General features: G+C 41.5%; 1 protein-coding gene across 8 annotated transcripts in view; it reads left to right on the top strand.

Moving 5' to 3' along the window:
* The window catches only part of BLM (BLM RecQ like helicase), an 89961-nt gene that overhangs the window by 58074 nt on the left and 14481 nt on the right, over positions 1–17406 (top strand). For all 8 annotated transcript variants that reach the window (XM_017973912.5, XM_054257263.2, XM_002749121.7 and 5 more), the window contains 4 exons: positions 1164–1324; positions 6367–6562; positions 9549–9739; positions 14824–14971. In XM_017973912.5, the coding sequence (XP_017829401.4) occupies positions 1164–1324; positions 6367–6562; positions 9549–9739; positions 14824–14971 (696 nt within the window). The remainder of the gene's footprint in view (positions 1–1163; positions 1325–6366; positions 6563–9548; positions 9740–14823; positions 14972–17406) is intronic.

The raw sequence follows: 17406 nt of genomic DNA, 5'->3' as shown, positions 1-17406 counted from the left end.
GTTATATTAACTCCAATGAGATTCTGAAATTCTTAGTAGTTTTCCATGTAACCCCCTTTCCACTTTTCCATAGAGAATTTTTTTGGTGTTTCTATTTTATGTTTTGGAAATTAGTATACATGTTTATGTGGACAAATCAGACAATAGAGATCTACAAAAAAAAGTCATTTCCCTGTGCAGGCCCGCCTACCCCAGGCAACTAATGTAAATAGCTTCAAGTGTGTATCTAGACCTTTGGCTCAGCCACAGAGAGATGACTTTTCTGTAATATCCTTTAATTTCTGTTTCTAAAAAGAACACACATAATAATAAATATAATACATGTACATTAAAGAAAATTTAGATGGCCAGACACTGGCTCAAACCTTCCTGGTTCAAGTGATTCTCCTGCCTCAGCCTTCTGAGTAGCTAGGATTACAGGTGCCTGCCATCATCACACCTGACTAATTTTTTTTTGTATTTTTAGTAGAGGCAGGGTTTCACTATGTTGGCCAGGCTTGTCTCGAACTCCTGACCTCCAATGATCCACCCTCCTCAGCCTCCAAAAAGTGCTGGGATTACAGGCATGAGCCGCTGTGCCCAGCCAAGGGTGGCTTTTTTATCCTACATGTATTTAGTGTGAAATAGAACCCAAAGTTCGTCCAGGTCCACCTCACAAGTCATTAACAGCGACAAGATTAAAAGCCACATCTCATTTCCAGTGCACGTGAATTCTTTGCTTTAATTATTCACCTGTGTGGTGTTCCAACAGTATAAGAACACTGAGTCGGGCGTGGTGGCTCACGCCTGTAATCCAGCACTTTGGGAGGCCAAGGTGGGCGGATCACAAGGTCGGGAGATCAAGACCATCCTGGCCAACATGGTGAAACCCCATCTCTACTAAAAATACAAAAATTAGTCAGGCTAGTGGCACACACCTGTAATCCCAGCTACTCAGGAGGCTGAGGCAGGAGAATTGCTTGAATCCAGGAGGCAGAGGTTGCAGTGAGCTGAGATCACGCCTCCAGCCTGGCAACAGAGCAAGACTGTCTCAAAAATTTAAAAAAAAAAAAAGCACTATAGGAGATGTATTTTGGTTCATATATTTCTAACAACATAGTATAAATTGTGTTGTTGTTTATGTTAAAGGTTCTTGCTTCTCAGTACTCTTGGTTTCTTGGCAGATGACTCAGGGATAATTTACTGCCTCTCCAGGCGAGAATGCGACACCATGGCTGACACATTACAAAGAGATGGGCTCTCTGCTCTTGCTTACCATGCTGGCCTCAGTGATTCTGCCAGAGATGAAGTACAGCAGAAGTGGATTAATCAGGATGGCTGTCAGGTAACAGTTTTAAAGATAAACAAATAATAGAAAGAATATTCTATAGCACATAAGCAAACATGCACATGTAGAATGCAAATTGTTTTTACCTTGAAGGTAGTAAACGTCAAAATAAGACTGAAATTTAAGAACAGATTTTCTTTGAGACTTCTAAAGTTGCTTTTTTTCATTAAAAAAACTTGCTTGAGAGATATAATTCACATATCCTAAAATTTATCCTTTCAAAGCAGACAAATTAGTAGTTTTTAGTATATTTGCAAAGTTGGACAGTTATCATCGCTAATTCCGGAATTTTTGATCACCATGAAAAGAAATCTCAAAAGAATAGAAATAAAAACATTAAAAAAAAAAAAGAAAGAAACCTCATACCCAGTCAATTTTCCTACCCCCTAAGGCCTGGCAACCACAAATCTACTAACTACTACTAACCTGTTTCTTGAGTTTATTGCTTACTCTGTATGTTGCATGTAAATAGAATCATACAGTATATGGTCTTTGTGAACTTTTTTTTTTTTGGAGACAGAGTCTTTGCGCTGTTGCCTGAACTGCAGTGCAGTGGACGGATCTCAGGTCACTGCAACCTCCACCTCCCAGCTTCAGCCTCCCTAGTAGATGGGATTGTAGACACATACCACCACGCCCAGCTAATTTTTGTGTTTAATATTTTTAGTGGAGACAAGGTTTCACCATGTTGGCCAGGCAATTCTAGTGCCTCAGCCTCCTTAGTAGCTAAGACCACAGGCATACCAGTACACCCAGCTAATTTTTTAATTTTTTGTATAGATGAGGTCTCCCTGTGTTGCCCAGCCTGTTCTTGAACTCCTGGGCTCAAGTGATACTCTTGCCTCAACCTCCCAAAGTGCTGCAATTACAGGTGTGAACCACCAGGCCCGGTGTGTTTCTATTTTTTGGCTACTGTGAATGATGGCTTGGTGAGCATTCATGTACAACCTTTTCCGTGGACATATGCCTTTATTTCTCCTGGGTAGACACCTAGGAGTGGACTTGCTGGGTAAAATGGCAACTCTTTGTCTGACTTTCAAAGGAACTGCCAAAGTGCTTTCCAAAGTGGCTCTGCAGTTCTGCATTCTCACCAGCGGTGTATGAGGTACCAGTGTCTCTACATCTTCGCCAATATTTGTTATTGTCCATCTTTTTTAATGTGTTTGTCCTTTTGGGTGGGAAGTGGTATCTCTTTGTGGGTTTTTATTTATTTATTTTTGAAGAGGAGTCTTGCTCTGTCACCCAGGCTGGAGGGCAATAGCGCTATCTCAGGTCACTGCAACCTCCGCCTCCCAGGTTCAAGCAATTCTCCTGCCTCAGCCTCCCGCGGTGCTGGGATTACAGGCACATGCCAGCACACCCAGCTACTTTTTATATTTTTAATAGAGATGGAATTTCACCATATTGGCCAGGCTGGTTGATAACTCCTGACCTGATGACCCACTCACCTCAGCCTCCCAAAGTGCTTCGATTACAGGCATGAGCCACTGTGCCGAGCCCTCTTTGTGGTTTTGATTTGCATTTCCCTAGTAACTAACAATATTGGCCATCTATTTCTGAGATTAGAAGTTTGCCTTCACCCAGGTGGGTGGGAGGAAAACCAAGAACACTTTAGGCATTTCTTATTGTAAATGCCAGTCTGGGATAGGTCCCTCTAAACGTAAGGATAAATTTGAGCAAAACAATGAATAATTACTTGGAGCCTATGAAAAGTTTTGGCTCAGGAAAAAGTATTTACTTTCAAAATTCAGAGGAAAAATATCTCTCAAAATCGTTTTCTCTGAGAAAACAGAAAATTTTAGAGGGTATCCGTTTAGTATCCCAAGAAAGATAAAAAGACTTGATTGGTATATGTGAACTAGCAACAACTTCTGTAAGAAGATCACTGGCTGAAGGGAGAAATGAAAATGCCATTTATGATCAGGCATGGTGGCTCCCGCCTGTAATCCCAGCACTTTGGGTGGCCAAGGTGGGCAGATCACCTGAGGTCAGGAGTTTGAGACCAGCCTGGACTATATGGTGAAACCCTGTCTCTACTAAAAATACAAAAATTTGCCAGACATGGTAGTGGGCATCTGTAGTCCCAGCTACTCGGGAGGCTGAGGTGGGAGAATCACTTGAACCAGGAGGCAGAGGTTACAGTGAGCTGAGATAGTGCCACTGCACTCCAGCCTGGGCAACAGAGCAAGACTCCATCTTAAAAAAAAAAAAGTAATATATCTAAATTAGAAAAACAAAACTAAGAGCAGATTATGTGTTAAGATACAAATGGAATGACGCAGGGGAGGCAGTTGAGTCAGTGATGTGGTGAATAACTTGAGAGTGCAAAGGCAAAAAGATTAAAATGGAGGGAAAATAATCTTTGTTGACAAAAGGAGGTAGGGATTCAGCTTAAGAACAGTAAGTGTACCCAGTAAGAAAGCAGGGTAATTGAAACAGATAAGTGTGTTATAAATAAATACATAAAAATAATAGAAGACTGTCCTCAGAATCAGAAAAGGGAAGGCGCGGACGAAGAATTTCGTACCAAACTCATTGTCATTTATGTTGAAACCAAAAAGGCATTTCAGATATGCAAAAAGTTCAGAAATATATCACTGATTTATCTTCACTGAAATACGGATTGCAGTCTTCCCAGATTCGTTTATATATTTAATCCAAATGTCAGTGGTTTTATTCCCCCTTTGATTAACTTTTTCTAAAGTTTGCCTGGAAGAATATTCAAGTGAAAATAACTAAGAGAGTATGGCAAAAAAAGTAATAATAATAATAACACGTGAATACTTGTTTGCAATTATAAGCAGATCAGTGGAATAGCACTGACCAGAAAACATGTAAAAACAATATATGATAAGGAAAGAATTTGCAGGAAAGGGCCAGATGTGGTGGTTCACGCCTGTAATCCCAGCACTTTTGGAGGCCAAGGCAGGAAGATTGTTTGAGCCCAGGAGTTGGAGACCAGCCCAGACAATATGGTGAAACCCCGTTTCTACAACAAATACAAAAATTAGCCTGGCATGGTGGTGCACACCTGTAGTCCCAGCTACTCAGGAGGCTGAGGCAGGAGAACCACTGCAAACCGGGAAGTAGAGGTTGCAGTGAGCCAAAATTGTGCCACTGAACTCCAGCCTGGGCAACAGAGCAAGACTCTGTCTCAAAAAAAAGAATGATGTTTTTCCAAATGCTTTAAATGGCTATGTATAGTATAAATAATCTACAGTGCAGATATATATATATATATATCTTGGATCAAAGCTATGGTTAAAAAATAGTGAGGGGTTTTTAAAAATCTAATTATTTCTGCTCTCAGACTAATCCTTACAGTAGGGATATAATGTTAGCCTACACCAGCTAGACAGACTTGATCTCGTTAGATTCATGAGTTAGAATAAAACTTGGCTGTTACTCTTCTCAAAGAATGATTGTGGCTTGAAGTTTTAAAAGCACAGAAATGAAGGAAATAACAAAGCCACTTTTCCCAATTTCAAGAACTAAGAGCTTTCCAAAAGAGTTGGCAGCATCGCAGCCTCACTTGGGGGCTACAGACGGTGCCTCACAGCCGTGTACCCACACCGACACTGGGCAATGCACCTGGACTTCACAGAACCCTGCGGGTCACGCTTCCGGACCTGTCGGCTGACATATCTTGCTGTGCAGCGTCTCCACCTGCTCTCCATCACTAGAAGCTACAGTAGTCTCTGTTTCCAAGGAGACTTGCCTTTGATCAGAGTGCCATAAATGTAGATGGATGTCTAGCCAAGTGCGCAGGCCACTCCCTGCCATTCCTGTGTTGATAAATGTCCCCTTTACTGTCCAGAGCTTGAGTTCCTTCCCCTGGTACTCACAGTTACTGAAATCATGTCATTAGCCTCCATCTGCCTGCCAGATAGTTCACTTGCCTTTGAAATACTGTTCTTGCAGTAGCAATTTATTTTTTTAAGTGCTAAAAAAAATTCTTGCAGTTTTATTTGTGAAATGTCATTTTGCCTGGAGATATAATATTTTGGTCTGGGTTAAATAGATCCTAAATCCGCAACTGAAATGGGTATCCTTGAAAACTGATTTATCAAGCTCCTGAAAGTGAACAATCACCTTGCTTCTGCTAAGTCATTTGTATGGGCTAAGATCCACAGTCCTTGGCCTTTTTCCTTTTCTTGGTATAAGTAGCTCTCACACTTTTACCCACGTGAGCTTCCATTAAAACTTTACAAGCTTTGACTTTAAATCAGCTGATGAATAAAAGGAGTTGGTGTGTGATCAGCTGGTGCCACTGGGAAGACTGATGGTAAGCAGTGGAGCAGGTTAGAATGCGTTGTTCCTGAGCCATTGGAGGAGCTGGCAGCAGTGACCTCTGAGGAGCCCTGGGAGCACCCTGGAGCTCCTGAGCAACGCATCGCTTATGATCACTGACCTGGATATCATGACTCTGTGAGCAACACCCCCCACACCTCAGCAGCAAAAACAGAACAGGCGCAGCACATCCTGGGCTGACTGCAGTGGCTTCTGGCTCCCTTACCTGACAACACTAAGTCACACAAGAATGTGCCGGCCACACTGAGCTTCACTTTACCTTCTTGGGTCTTAATGGAATTGCAAGTTATCAGTGTAAAAACTCATATTGGCCAGGCGCGTGGCTCACGCCTGTAATTCCAGCACTTTGGGAGGCCAAGGCAGGTGGATCACGAGGTCAAGAGATTGAGACCATCCTGGCCAGCATGGTGAAACCCCATCTGGGCATGGTGGCACACGCCTGTAGTCCCAGTTACTTGGGAGGCTGAGCAAGAGAATTGCTTGAACCTAGGAGACAGAGGTTGCGCCACTGCACTCCAGTCTGGTAACAGAGCTAGACTCTGTCTCAAAAAAAAAAAAACAACTCAGATTAGTTATACTAAATAATGGGACCAAGTTAAGATACTAGGTTTTTATGTAGAGTGCATTTTAAAGTAAAACAAAGGATAGAGCTTTTAGAAGCATCTATTATTAAAATGTTCCTTTAAGTCGGTGCATTATGAGTCTAATAAGTTTTGCTTTTATATCAGGTTATCTGTGCAACAATTGCATTTGGAATGGGGATTGACAAACCGGACGTGCGATTTGTGATTCATGCATCTCTCCCTAAATCTATGGAGGGTTACTACCAAGAATCTGGCAGAGCTGGAAGAGATGGGGAAATATCTCACTGCTTGCTTTTCTATACCTATCATGACGTGACCAGACTGAAAAGACTTATAATGAGTAAGTCTGGCTCCGTCGTACACACATTCTATCATCTTTGGTCTCAAGATGGTCATCTACTCCTGCTATTGTGGTACTTCTGCTCAAGCATTCCTTAAATAATCATAGAAAAATAGAGGTGTCTATACACATTGGCAATTTTGTTTTAGTTCATTTTTATTATAAAAGTGGTAAGTGCTTATTATGTAAAACTCAAATGATACAGATGTGTACAAGGCAGAAAGTTTACAAACCATGTCTTGTAGTTTTGCCCCCAAAATAACTCTAGTTATTGGTTTCCTTTGTATTCTTTCAGACCTAATCTCTGCACGCCTTCTTGCGTGTAACATATATTTAAACATGCAGAAAGATAAAAAGGAGAAAATAATGAACTGTCATATATCATCATCTGGGTTAAGAAAAAAAAATACAATCAATAGAGCTGAACCTCTCCCCCATAGGCTCTCCTGTCTCATCCATCCCCTCCCATTAGAGAAGGCAATATCTTTTATTTGGTATTACCTTTTCCAAATGCAAATATTTTAAAATGTAAATGGAATTATACAAATGACCCAATTTTTTTCAGTCAACAGTAGGATGTAATTATCATTCCAATGAATACATATAACTTGACTACCTAGAATTCCATAGCATGGTTATTCCATGGTTCTTAAACTAATCCCCTCTTATAGATCTTATTTATTGTTTTTCCCTGTTATCAACAATGCAGTATTGAACATCCCTGTACAAATATCTTTGGGCATTTGTGCAATTACTTATATAAGAGAATTTTTGAGACTGAGTCTTGCTCTGTCACCCAGACTGGAGTGCAATGGCACAATCTTGGCGCATTGCAACCTCTGCCTCCAAGGTTCAAGCAATTCTTTCACCTCAGTCTGCTGAGCAGCTGGGACTACGGCTGATTTTTGTATTTTTAGTAGAGATGGGGTTTCACTATGTTGGCCAGGCTGGTCCTCCAGTGATCCACCCACCTCAGCCTGCCAAAGTGCTGGGTTTACAGTGCCCTGCTGAGAGACCACTTTTAAATTAACTCTGGCAGGAGTACTGAGCATGGGAAATGGCACTTACCAAGCACTGTGCCCAACACTGCATGTATCACCTTATTACCTTATTCAAAACAACTAACTTGTGATATAGAGGTACCCCCATGAAAAGTGAGCTTCAGAAAGGTTTTGTCACTTGTCCCCAAGATGACTGATAAAGCAGGAGCAATGGGAGTAGTTGTAGTAGTAGTATGACAGCGGTAATTATTACAGTCTTTATTTAGCTCTTCCTGTATGCCATTCAAAATGCCTTACATATACCGTCAACTCATTTCATCTTCACAATAACCCTGAGAGATAAGACCTTTGCTTTCCCCAGTTTACAGAGGAGGAAAATGGAATGCAGAACTAGTAAGTGGTAGAGGCTTGGTAGAACCCAAGTGATCCTCAGTGAAGAAAATGAAATCTTTACACTGGGTTTGCCCATTTGTGTGTGTTTTTTTAATCTATATTAAAGTTAGCCCCAAACATGCTCAGGCATGGTGGCTCACACCTGTAATCCCAGCACTTTGGGAAGCTGAGGCCAAAAAAAAAAATTTAGGCCCAAACAATTTCATAGATATTTAACTCCTGATAACAGCAACTATTTGGGGGGAAAATACCCATAAATTGGAAGAAAAAATAATCTTTTTTAGGGCTGGGCGTGGTGGGTCACGCCTGTAATCCCAGCACTTTGGGAGGCGGAGGCGGGTGGATCACGAGGTCAAGAGATCGAGACCATCCTGGTCAACATGGTGAAACCCCGTCTCTACTAAAAATACAAAAAGGTAGCTGGGCACGGTGGCACGTGCCTGTAATCCCAGCTACTCGGGAGGCTGAGGCAGGAGAATTGCCTGAACCCAGGAGGCAGAGGTTGCGGTGAGCCGAGATCGCGCCACTGCACTCCAGCCTGGGTGACAAGAGCGAAACTCCGTCTCAAAAAAAAAAAAAAATAAAAAATAATATTTTTTAAAAATCTTTTTTTCTTTTTTGAGACGGAGTTTCGTTCTTGTCACCCAGGCTGGAGTGCAGTGACGCGATCTCGGCTCACCGCAACCTCCTCCTCCTGGGTTTAAGCCATTCTCCAGCCTCAGCCTCCCAAGTAGCTGGGATTACAGGCTCGTGCCACCACGCCCAGCTAATTTTTGTATTCTTAATAGAGATGGGTTTCACCATGTTGGCCAGGCTGGTCTTAAACTTCTGACCTCAGGTGATCTGCCCACCTCAGCCTCCCAAAGTGCTGGGATTACAGGCATGAGCCACCGCACCTGGTGTTAAAATTCCTAAGTAACGACAATTGCTTAGTGATGGGAAGTATGCCACTGCTGTTCTCACACCCAGGAATCAAATCAGACACTGCCACCCTCATTTCCAGTTTCACATTGATTTTCTTGAGATGCTTCTTTTTATCATAGCAGCTGCCAAAAACCCAGCTTTGCGAAGATAAGATATTGCTAGTTGGAATGTAGCACAATCTAATGTAATACCATTAACTACCTCAAGCTAATTAATTTGTGTAATGTTCAACAGATGTGTTCTCCTTAAGTTTAAATATCCTGTCTCTGTGAGTTCCCTGCAGCACCCAGGGCTTGCTGGTGCACAGTTTTGACCTCAGATACTCAGGAGTACATGGCCATTGCCAGAATCCCAGGCTCTGCTTCCTGGGGATGTTCTGTTCAGTACATGCTCGACTGATAAATACAGCAAATAGAAGTCAAACCATCATCTTTGCGGATAATGACAATTTGAAAAAAAAAATAACATTTATTCCGATAATACTAAAATCTTGAGGATGAACATTAATACCCAGTTATTATAACATAGAATGCCATGTTGACTGAATGCTATTAACAGTAATTTTCTTATGTAATATTTAAAGTTATATGAATCTATTCTAAATATTTCTATGACATTCTTTATACCCTATAATAAGTATGTTTTACTGTACTCTTCATCTCTTTTAGTGGAAAAAGATGGAAACCATCATACAAGAGAAACTCACTTCAATAATTTGTATAGCATGGTACATTACTGTGAAAATATAACAGAATGCAGGAGAATACAGCTTTTGGCTTACTTTGGTGAAAATGGATTTAATCCTGATTTTTGTAAGAAACACGCAGATGTTTCTTGTGATAATTGCTGTAAAACAAAGGTAAAAAAAGAAATGTTAAAATTTTTTATAATTAATTTTTTTCTCATAATTTAGAAATGTAGATACAAATTAGATTGCAGTCGGTGGTCTTCAATGGAGTAACGGGGAAAAGATGGTTTCCTTCCAGCAGTAATTTAGAATGGAAACACTGAAAAAGTAATTTCATGCAATGTCTTCTCTTTATCATTAGAAGCCTGTTAAAAAATATACTGAGGGCGGGCGCAGTGGCTCACGCCTATAATCCCAGCACTTTGGGAGGCCGAGGCGGGTGGATCACAAGGTCAAGAGATCGAGACCATCCTGGTCAACAAGGTGAAACCCCGTCTCTACTAAAAATACAAAAATTAGCTGGGCATGGTGGTGCGCGCCTGTAGTCCCAGCTACTCAGGAGGCTGAGACATGAGAATTGCTTGAACCCAGGAAGCGGAGGTTGCAGTGAGCCAAGATCGTGCCATTGCATTCCAGTCTGGGTAACAACAGCAAAACTCTGTCTCAAAAAATATATATATACTGAACATCTGCATACCCAAAATATTGAGTTTATATATGTGCACTGATGATTCCAGAATATTTTAGAAATATCATTAATATGCAAACATCCAAAGAGATCCAACATGGGCAAGTAGAATATTTTAAATTTAATATGTTAAGATTATTAATATATTGTTTTAATAATTACAATGTTAATATTTAAATTTCAGATATTTAATATATTAAAAGATCTCATTCTCAAAAGAATAATAATAACTAGCATACTGTATGTTTGAATTCAAATCAATTATATTACTCTTTTTTTTAACTATAAAGAATAACAGGGCTGGGCACGGTGGCTCAAGCCTGTAATCCCAGCACTTTGGGAGGCCAAGGCGGGTGTATCATGAGGTCGAGAGATTGAGACCAACCTGGTCAACATGGTGAAACCTCATCTCTACTAAAAATACAAAAAAATTAGCTGGGCATGGTGGCGCGTGCCTGTAATCCCAGCTACTCAGGAGGCTGAGGCAGGAGAATTGCCTGAACCCAGGAGGCGGAGGTTGTGGTGAGCCGAGATCACGCCATTGCACTCCAGCCTGGGTAACAAGAGCAAAACTCCGTCTCAAAAAAAAAAAAAAAAAAGAATAACAGTAACTGCTTGTGGATAAATTCACTATTATCTATCCTAAAATACCCTTGGGAGGTTGTTAAATTCAGTCATTAGGTACTTATTTTACCTATCATGGTAATTCTACATTTTAATGTCTACTGTAACTTACTACTTACTGAGCATTTTCACATTTGGCGTATTATTTGCCTATCTGGGAGTAATAAAATTAAATGTGCAAGATGCCGGAGAGTCACAAGTGAACATGGTGTGGACCAATTCATAGACTGGAGTGGAGGCCGACATACATGTGGTCATAGAAGTTTAATACTCAGGCTGGGTGCAGTGGCTCACGCCTATAATCCCAGCACTTTGGGAGGCCGAGGCAGGTGGATCACGAGGTCAAGAGATCGAGACCATCCTGGTCAACAAGGTGAAACCCCGTCTCTCCTAAAAATACAAAAAATTAGCTGGGCACGGTGGCGTGTGCCTGTAATCCCAGCTGCTCTGAAGGCTGGGGCAGGAGAATCGCTTGAACCTGGGAGGTGGAGGTTGCAGTTAACTGAGATTGCGCCGCTGCAATCCAGCCTGGGCAACAAGGGTGAAATTCTGTCTTAAAAAAAAAAAAACACTTTAATATTTCCAATAAGTGTAGTTACGAAGTCGGAGCACTAGGCAGAGCAGAGGGTAGTCTCTCTCAGTGTGGAATCGGCAAATTCATGCCATCTTCTCCCACCCCACCCTGTAAACATTGCTAATCAGTTCCCTCATCTAACAGATATTTGTTGGGCTATATAACAGGCACTGTTGTAGGAATTAGGGATATATCACTAAGCAAAATAAAAATCCCTGCCCTTGTGGAGCTTGCACTCCTTACACTCTAGGAGGCCAGTTATAAACGTATGCACAGTAAGTATATGTGAAAGGATAACTGTGGTGAATGATACAGCAGAGTAAAAAGACAGGAGGAGTGGATAGAGTGCAGGATGCAATGCAGTATTAGACGGGGTGTCCTTGGAAGTCTAATTGAGAAAATGAGAGCTGAGCAAAATCTTGAAGAAGGGAGTTAGCTGGCAGCTCTCTGGATGTGGGCTTTCCTGAGAGATGCACTGGCTAGAGCAAAGGCCCTAAGGTGGGGGTATGCCTGGTGTGTTTGACAGATAATAAGGGAGCCCATGTGGCTGAACAGGATTAAGAGCCAGCGAGGGGAAGAGATGATGGAGAGCCAGAGCAGTCACTTGAGGGCTAGAGTCCTGGAGCAACCGGAGGCCTGAGTAACTGGAAGGATGGAGTTGTCCCTGGCTGAGATGCAGAAGGTTGGTTGGCATAGAAGATCAGGAGTTTCGTTTGGATTACCTAATATTGGGAATCTAATATTGAGTTACATATTAGATTCAGAAATTCTGAAGAGACTGTGTCACATGGGTTATATTTTAAGCCGTGAGATAAGATGAAATCTTTAGGGTTATGAATTTAGACAAAAGAAAAGAAATTAAAAAACCGAAATTTAGCCCTGGGACATTAAGAGGTTGAAGAGAAGAGGAGGAACTGAGAATGGAGACCAAGAAAGAGAACTAGGCAGATAAGAGGAAAACCAGGGAAACTCAGTGCAGACAGTGTTTCAAGGAGAAGCGAGTGCTAAATATGTCACATGCTGCTGCTAAGCCAAGTAGGGTCAAGACTGAGAATTCATCTTTGGATTTAGCACTGGAAAAATCTGGTGACCTTGGAATGACCATTTTCAGTAGAGTGGGGCAAAATTGAGTTAGTGAATATCAACAGCTTAGTTTTGCTGCAAATATGAACAAAGAAGCAGGGCAGTAGCTGGCAGAGAAAGTAGACTGGAGTGTCCCTACAGAGGATGAAAAGTTGATGTGTGAGGACACAGGGAGAGTTGCTGAAGCCATGTCCTTGAGTGGGCAGTGGCTTGGGTCCAGTGTTAAGAGCAGAGAGACTGACTCTAGATACGAGCTTGGAGAGTTTATGTGCAGGAACTGGTGGGAAGGTAAGCGAGTGTGGGCCAGATGCTGGCAAGCCAGGAGATGTAGTGATGGGAGTTTGTGAACATGTTCTTCTGATTGCTCTAATTTTCTCAATTCAGTAGGAAGTGTAGCCATCAGCTGACGGTCGGGATAAGAGAAGGGATGGAAGAGAAAGGAGAAAGTATGAAATAGTCGTCTAGGACAGGGGTCAGTAAACTTGCTCTTAAGGGCCATAGAGCAAATATTTTACACTTTGCAGCCATAGTTTCTGTCACAACGACTCACAACTTTGCCATTATAGTCTAAATGCAGACATAAGCAATAAATGCACCAATTTTCGAGTCATCTTCCATGGCTGTGTTCCAATAAAACTTTATGCACAAAAACAGGCATCCAGCCCCTGGGCCATAGTGTGCTGACTTCTGTTGTGGGAGAATGGAGGCCTGATATAGGCTAGGGATGTAGAGTGATGATTGCCTACAGCAGGAACGCTCCACTCAAGGCTTGTGGCCACATACTGACACTGAAAATACCAAGTCCAGCCACACAGGTACAGGGACAGAGTTGATGGAGAAGTGGATCTATTGTTTTGCCAGGTAATATGGTGAAGTGACCTAGGGGCAAGGGAGCTAAGGGTCTGTGAGAGGCAGTGATTACAGCGATTGACTAGAATTTCAGCTGAGTTAGGAGGACATCTGAAGTTGAGGATCAGCAGATGGGCAGTCCTAGGGGATTGTTGGAGTCCGAATGCCAGATGGCATGAGTTGGAAAGAGAGGATGTGGTGGTCTGAGAATAAGGGGGTTGCAATTGTTAGTAAGCTTACAGTGGGAAGTGTGAGTGGCTGATGTACGTGGAGGACACAGTCATTGGAGCAGAGGAGATCAAGACCCAAAAGGCCAAAATGAGAAGATCAGCTCTGTATACCTAATCACCAAGAATTAAAGTAGGTGGCCAGGCGTGGTGGCTAACGATTGTAATCCCAGCACTTTGGGAGGCCAAGGCTGGCGGATTGCCTGAGGTCAGGAGTTAGAGACAAGCCTTGCCAACATGGTGAAACCCATCTCTACTAAAAATACAAAAAAGGTAGGCCGGCCATGGTGGCAGATGCCTGTAATCCCAGCTACTCAGGAGACTGACGCAGGAGAATTGCTTGAACCTGGGAGGTGGAGGTTGCAGGGAGCCGAAATCGCACCATTGCACTCCAGCCAGGGTGACAAGAGCAAAACCCCATTTCCAAAAAATAAAAAAGTATTAAGGTAGGAATGGAGTGACAGGACACTCTTTCTTGACAATTCCAGATGGGGCCTCAGAATCACTTCCAGTCAATTCCGATCCCTTCCACTTAGCATAAGACCAGAAACTTGTTCATCTCCAGGTTATTGGTGTGTGCAAATGACAAGGATGAGAAGGTAGGGAGAACTGCATACACAGAAGCACCGAGCATGACACAGCCTTTTAGACCTGTCAGTGGTCAGTATTGCCTGCAGAGAGAACTAGGAGAGAAGAAGACAAAAAGGCATCTAGTAATGGGGACCCTAAAAAGTGGGCAAAGTTTGAGGATAGCTGAGGGAAACGAGAAAGGAAACTGATAAGAGATGATGAAAGAGCATTGACTGTGGCACCGAAGACCCCAGAGAGGGTAGAATTTGTGGATTTACGTGGCTGGACGGGACTTTTCATCCCAGAGGTTGCCACCCCAGTAAGTGACAGAGCAGTATTCTAGGAGGTGTGAAGGATTTAAATTGTGTGTGTGTGTGTCTGTATGTTATATATGTGTTTCTGTCCACAGAGTGCTATCAGGTAGTTGAAAGACAAAATGTATCTCTGTGAAACAATAATAACATAGAGTAGTCATTGTTCTAGAGCTTAGATGAGAATGAACATTTGAAATTTCCTTAGTTTTTTGTCTTGGTTTTGCTCTGGAAATGAGTTATGATGAATCTGCCATAGTTAATATTAAACCCTAGTAATCTGGGCATTGTTACCTTAATTATTGCAGAAAGTATTCTCTTATTTATAGGATTATAAAACAAGAGACGTGACTGATGATGTGAAAAGCATTATAAGATTTGTTCAAGAACATAGTTCATCACAAGGAGCAAGAAATATAAAACATATAGGTCCTTCTGGAAGATTTACTATGAATATGCTGGTCGACATTTTCTTGGGTAAGTCATGTGTTTTGAATGTTTAACATAAATTGAAATTGAGCATCTAAAGAATTTATTATAAGTACATAAAAAATTACTTTTGTCTGTTTTCTTATAAAACTTGAGTTTCTGAATAAAACTTTTTCGAGTAACAAAAGGAAATCAATTTTTATGAATTATACTATTTTATATAATGTATATGTCACTAGCATAAGATAGTTTTGCATACAAAAAAGAAAATAATAAAGTTTATGCAAGTTTGTCTGAGTGGAATGTAACTATTAAAATGTTAGCAAGCAAATAAAATGAGGATTAGACCCAGAACATCATAGAGAACAGGAGAGAGACTATTATCGATTAGAGCCTTTAAAAATCTCTTAGGGACCAAGCACAGTAGCTGTTGCCTGTAATCCCAGTACTTTGGGAGCTTGAGGTGGGCAGATCAAGAGATCAAGACCATCCTGGCTAACATGGTGAAACCCCGTCTCTACTAAAAATACAAAAATTAGCTGGGCGTGGTGGCACATGCCTGTAGTCCCAGATACTTGGTAGGCTTGGAGGTGGAGGTTGCAGTAAGCCTGGCAACAGAGCAAGACTCTTGTCTCAAAAAGAAAAAAAGAAATGGACAGTAGGACAGTAAAGAGGAAGACCAAATAAATAGAATATTTGACCCTGAGTGATAGAAACAATTGAAAATAGACAGTAGTTTCAGAGAGAGGGGAGAGAAGACTCCTTAATATCTTCTTAAAGATTTTTTAAAATAAAAACTTAATAATTGAATAATGGAAAACAAAAATGAAAAAGCACTGTTAATTTTAAATGATTGACAAATTTAGTTTAGAGGTTGGAAAATCAAGTCAATAAAATCTAGGAACTGAGCAAAAAGATATATGAAAAACAGAAAGCATAGAAAGGATTGATCCTTAGGATGCGTAAAATCTGACCAAAATTTTGGAAATAGAAAATAGAGGGAATTATCAAACCAGTGACACAGGAAAACTTCATAGAGTGGATGAGATAAAAGTTTTGGATTAAAACGCTCACTGAATGCTGAATAAGATGCCTGTAAAAAAATTTAAGATATGTGGCCTTGAGATTTGAGAATACTAAGAGTTAAAGACATGTCAGAGAGGAAAAACTTTTCCCCTAACCTCTTAGGTTCAGTGATTGGGGCCTGCAAATTAAACCATCAAAAGACAGATTAGCAAGGGAAAAGACAGATTTAGTCGTGTATATAGGCGTTCACAGGAAAATGTGGTTCAAAGGGACAGTTCGAATGTGGGGCTTGTATACCATTTTAATAGAAGAAAATGAGAAGGAGGAGGGGGGCACTTATGGAAAAACAAATGACTTAGGAAAGACAGATGGACTGCTAGGAGACCAGATGGGATATGCAAAGTTTTTATGACAATGTCTGTTTAAGTGTGGTGTGAATCTTATCCCTGTTTAAAAGGGTCAGCCTTCCCTGGTTTTTCCTAGGGAGGGAATTTATGACAGCTGAGTTCTTTTGGGAGGCCCTGCTTTTTGGCAGATAAGAGATTTCAAATGCCTTCTGCTCAAAATAATTTTTATGCCACAGTGGCATATTCTAGACCCATTCAGAGACAATCCTGAAAGTTCTGGAAAGAAAACAGGAACCAAAACCAGACTGACATCAGCTTAATATCAGCAATCCTGGAGACCAGCAGACAAAGAAAGTGAGCACACATCATGATATGATAAGTAGTGGAACCCACCATGGGTCTAGTGAAGAAAACCCATAGTCACAGCCAGAAAGGGCCAGGAAGCAATCCTTGCAGACTCACAGAAAGTCAGGAGGAACAGGGCCCACCCGACATACAGAGAGAGTCAGAAAGGAATGGTTTTATTGATAACAGTGAATAATGCAAATGTTACTTCTCAACAAAAAAACAGAGAGAGGCCCGTTAGAAACTCCAAGGAAAAGATTATACAAGAGAGCAAGATAAAACAAAAGAAGTTGTGGCCAGGTGCAGTGGCTCACACCTGTTATCCCAGCACTTTGGGAGGGCAAAGTGGGTGGATCACTTGAGGAGTTCAAGACCAGTCTGGCCAACATGGCAAAACCTCATTTCTACAAAAAATACAAAAATTAACTAGGCCTGGTGATGTGCGCCTGTAATCCCAGCTACTCAGGAAGCTGAGGCAGGAGAATCGCTTGAATCTGGTAGGCAGAGGATGCAGTGAGCTGAGATCTCGCCACTGTACTCCAGCCTGGGCGACCGAGTGAGACTCCATCTCAAAAAAAAAAAAAAAGTAGCATGACTTTGAAGAATTGGTAAAATGTACAAAAAAATAATCTATTTGACCTGGATGTGGTAAACATTCTCCTTTTTGTTCCATAAGAGTCCTGACATTGGCCAGGCACAGTGGCTCACACCTGTAATCCCAGCACTTTGGGAGGCCTAGGTGGGCAGATCATCTGAGGTCAGAGG

The sequence above is a fragment of the Callithrix jacchus genome, chromosome 6, assembly GCF_049354715.1.
Source record: "Callithrix jacchus isolate 240 chromosome 6, calJac240_pri, whole genome shotgun sequence".
Classification (NCBI taxonomy): Eukaryota; Metazoa; Chordata; class Mammalia; order Primates; family Cebidae; genus Callithrix; species Callithrix jacchus.
This window is presented reverse-complemented; position numbering and strand designations above follow the sequence as displayed.